Genomic DNA, 4,330 nt, shown 5'->3' with positions numbered 1-4,330 from the left:
GCCTTGATGAGCAGAAGAGACTTCTTTAAAAAAACATTACAAATCTTACTGATCCCAAACTTTTGAATGGCAGTGTATATATACTGTAAATCACTTCTGTAAATTTACACTGTATATATATATATATATATATATATATATATTAGAAACACAAAGGTACAAAAGTACAAAGCAAAGAACATCTGTTACTATTTGTTGTATGACAGCAGAAGGAGGCATTTTATAGCCTAGTAGCAATAAATGTAGCCTATTGCTGCCATTTAATTTGCAAACTGAGGATTTTACTCCGTATTCAGTATGAAGGAATCAGTTATGTATTGTAGTTTTTTTGGCATCTTGCTGTGATGCGGTCACCTTTGATTGTCCATATGATCTGTTTAAAGTTTGTGACCAGGTCTTATCAAATATTTAAAGGCCTGTCTAATTTTTCCACTGAGGTTTCTAGTGGCTGCCACTGTAAGACAATGCCATATCGTACCTGTTTAATTTACTGCTGAGTACTTTCTTGGGGAAAACCGTATAAAAATTTGACAGTGTGTTTTCTTTTTTTTTTTTTTGCAGACATCAAGACCTTTGTTGTTAAGAAAAGCCATGTATAAGGAGACTGACGTTCAACTAAGAGGTGCTTGAAGTTATTTCTGCATAGACTGAAGATAATGCTTAATAGGAATAGATCACTTAGAAATGTTCTGAACATTTACTCATCCTCAAGCCATCCAAGATGTAGATGAGTTTGTTTCTTCATCAGAACAGATTTGGAGAAATGTAGCATTGCATCACTTGCTCAGCAATGGATGCTCTGCAGTGAATGGGTGCCATCAGAATGAGAGTCCAAACAGCTGATAAAAACATCACAATAATCTTCAAGTAATCCACACCACTCAGTCCATCATTAAGACATTTTAAAGGGATAGTTTACCCAAAAATGAAAATTCTGTCATTAATTAGTCACCCTCATGTCATTCCAAACCCTTAAGACCTTCGTTTATCTTCGGAACACAGATTAAGATATTTTTGATGAAATCCGAGAGCTTTCTGACCCTGCATAGACAGCAATGCAACTGACACATTCAAGGCCCAGAAAGGTAGTAAGGACATCATTAAAATAGTCCATCAGTGGTTCAACCGTAATTTTATGAAGTTAAGAGAATACTTTTTGTGCACAAAGAAAATAAAAATAATGACTAACAATTTCTTCTCTTCCGTGTCAGTCTCTGCTGCCATTCACGACAGTAGCACAACACATGCGTGTGCATTCCTCTGCTTGCAAACGAGCCGCAGAGCATGCGTGTTCTACGTCAGAATGCCGGCTCCTGCATCAGCAGCATCACATGTATGTGTCGCGGTACTCTCCTGAACGCACGGCGAAGACTGACAGAGAAGAGAAGAATTGTTGAATAAAGTCGTTATTTTTGTTTTCCATGCACACACAAAGTATTCTCGTAGCTTCATAGAATTAGGGATGAACCACTGATGTCACATGGACTATTTTAATGATGTCCTTACTACCTTTCTGGGCCTTGTCAGTTCCATTGCTGTCTATGCAGGGTCAGAAAGCTCTTGGATTTCATCAAAAATATTTTAATTTGTGTTCCGAAGATGAACGAAGGTCTTATGGATTTGGAACGATTTGAGTGTGAGTAATTAATGCCAGATTTTTAATTTTTGGGTGAACTATGCCTTTAACTTTTCTTCTCTTCCGTGTCAGTCTCTGCTGCCATTCACGACAGTAGCACAACACATGCGTGTGCATTCCTCTGCTTGCAAACGAGCCGCAGAGCATGCGTGTTCTACGTCAGAATGCCGGCTCCTGCATCAGCAGCATCACATGTATGTGTCGCGGTACTCTCCTGAACGCACGGCGAAGACTGACAGAGAAGAGAAGATTTGTTGAATAAAGTCGTTATTTTTGTTTTCCATGCACGCACAAAGTATTCTCGTAGCTTCATAGAATTAGGGATGAACCACTGATGTCACATGGACTATTTTAATGATGTCCTTACTACCTTTCTGGGCCTTGTCAGTTCCATTGCTGTCTATGCAGGGTCAGAAAGCTCTTGGATTTCATCAAAAATATTTTAATTTGTGTTCCGAAGATGAACGAAGGTCTTATGGATTTGGAACGATTTGAGTGTGAGTAATTAATGCCAGATTTTTAATTTTTGGGTGAACTATGCCTTTAACTTCAGACTAGGGATGTCAATTTTCGATCATTTCCATGATCGATCGTCGTTTAAATTAACGATCAATTAATCGATTAATCGTTAACCTTAATGCTGCAAAATGCGTCTATGCAGCCCGACATGACGGGATGTGCAAAATGTACTCAAAAAAAAAAACCTGCTTTCTCACCCGATTTAAAGGGGTTTTAGTCTGAATAAAATGCTAGTAGCATGATTGTAAAATGAATAGATGTGATTATGATCATTTGATCAAATGAAGAGAGCTCGTTTGAGATAATTTTACTTTGTTGACTGTTTCCTATCCCGACACGGAGACCGCTGAACGCGCCTCTTTAAATGGTTTCGTGGTGCTCGTTATTGTATTTTAAAACACAATTGCAATGTTTTCAACTGACATTATGGGTATACTACGGTCTATTTAAACTGACCAGTGTAACCTTTTATATGTTTGGTTGACTGTATTTTATTTTAATAATGAACAGACTGCGATGTAAGTTTGAATTGCTAGAATATGTGGGATGTGTGCGCGTGAGGCGCCGGCGCGATCGAACAGCTGAAACATAAAAACACTTGTTTATGGAGCGCAGCACCACGCTTCTGTTTTAAATCTGTTTTAAAACGGTATTTTTTTTATGAAAACAAATTGTTATTTTTATTTAGGCCTATTGCTTACATAGGCTATACATTTTCCTTAAAGCATCCCGTTTTGTCCCAGGGCTTGAAAACCTGTAGCTAGGCTAATTAGGTCCTGCAGAAACTTGTGAACGATGCTCTAGTTGTGGCATCACCGTTTAGTGACGGCATTGAATGCTCCGGGAAAACGTATAGTCAGTGTCGGTCGCAGCGCCTTTTAATTGCTGTTTTGAATCCAGTAATTATTTATTTACAAATTATAAGCTCTGATTATGACAAGTGTGGTATAAAAGCTTTGTTTATTAGAGGAATATTTGGTTAGCTGGAAAATGTTACATCGCGACCATGCTTTTGGATGCCGTTCGAGCCCATTTATGCGACTTTGTTCTGGTTTGCCGGTTGGTCACGAATTTCCACAAATTCAGTCATATTTAGGCATTGTTTCTTTTCCTAAATCCTCACCATCTAACCCTCTAATTTCGCAGGTTTATTTTATTGTCATTCACTTTTTATCACTGTTTTCGCATCTAAGGGAAATTAAAGATTTCGTGCACTTGATTTTCAAGTTTAAATCACATTAAAAGCTTAATTTGTACATTATGAGTGAATGATGATGCATTTATATACCATCACCGTCACTCACAGCCGCTCGCACGTGTTTTGTGCATGAGCCGCACGCAGCCCAAAATTAAACGACTTAATCGACCATCGATAGCTTTAATCGATTGCATCTCTTATCGACAATTAATCGATCATCGATTAAGCGTTGACATCCCTACTTCAGACCATTGCTTTTGACCAAAATACGAGTCCATAAGAGGAAGCAAAGGTTTGAAGTTAAAAACTGGAGTGGTGTGGATTATTGTCATGTTTTTATCAGCTGTTTGGACTCTCATTCTGACGGCACCCATTCACTGCAGAGGAACCATTGGTGAGCAAGTGATGCAATGACCCATTTCTCCAAATCTGATGAAGAAACAAACGTGGATGGGCTGAGGGTGAGTACATTTTCAGCAAATTTTCATTTTGGTTGAACTACTCCTTTAATAAATACATGTCCTGTATAGGGCTGGACAATAATTCAATATCAATATGTATCGCGATATAATTTTTTTCAATAATGGTGATATGATTTTTAAACACATTTCCGATATTTCGATATACATTGCCAGTGTTTCCCATACATCGATTTATTTGTGGCGTTTGGCTTCGTTGAATAAAAATGAGCACTGCACGTTTCAAAATCAAAACGCGTCGCGGGTGTTTTATATGAATGTATCTCTGAAGGGAACCGACTGTCTTCAGAATAGTTTAGATGGCATTTTTATCTGATAAACTAGCATTCATGAGTGGAGCTGCTTTGTTTACAGCCATTACTGGAGAAACCGTTAGTTCCACCGCTCTCACAGCGCCTCCTGCTGGCAGACAATCAGTTTGCATTTTCAATAATAAACCCATTTCCAGCAACATGCTTTTGTTGTTGCTCTATTTTTTTGTTTTCTGAAGCAACTCGG

The 4,330-nt window shown here is 38.2% G+C and overlaps 1 protein-coding gene across 2 annotated transcripts in view; it reads left to right on the top strand.

The window, feature by feature from the left end:
- Positions 1–4,330, top strand: part of LOC107585411 (transmembrane protein 87A-like) — a 22,903-nt gene that overhangs the window by 7,715 nt on the left and 10,858 nt on the right. Inside the window, exon 1 of one of the 2 annotated variants that reach the window (XM_016272427.1) lies at positions 568–622. The exons of the other annotated variant lie outside the window; for it this stretch is intronic. Coding sequence (XP_016127913.1) covers positions 592–622 — 31 coding nt within the window. The 5' untranslated portion in view covers positions 568–591. Of the gene's footprint in view, positions 1–567; positions 623–4,330 lie in introns of those variants that run through there. 2 annotated transcript variants of the gene reach the window in all.

The sequence above is a fragment of the Sinocyclocheilus grahami genome, unplaced genomic scaffold, assembly GCF_001515645.1.
Source record: "Sinocyclocheilus grahami isolate Dianchi unplaced genomic scaffold, SAMN03320097.WGS_v1.1 scaffold70.1, whole genome shotgun sequence".
NCBI classification, from domain to species: Eukaryota; Metazoa; Chordata; class Actinopteri; order Cypriniformes; family Cyprinidae; genus Sinocyclocheilus; species Sinocyclocheilus grahami.
The sequence above is the reverse complement of the archived record's forward strand: the minus strand, read 5'-3'. Positions and strand labels throughout refer to the sequence as shown.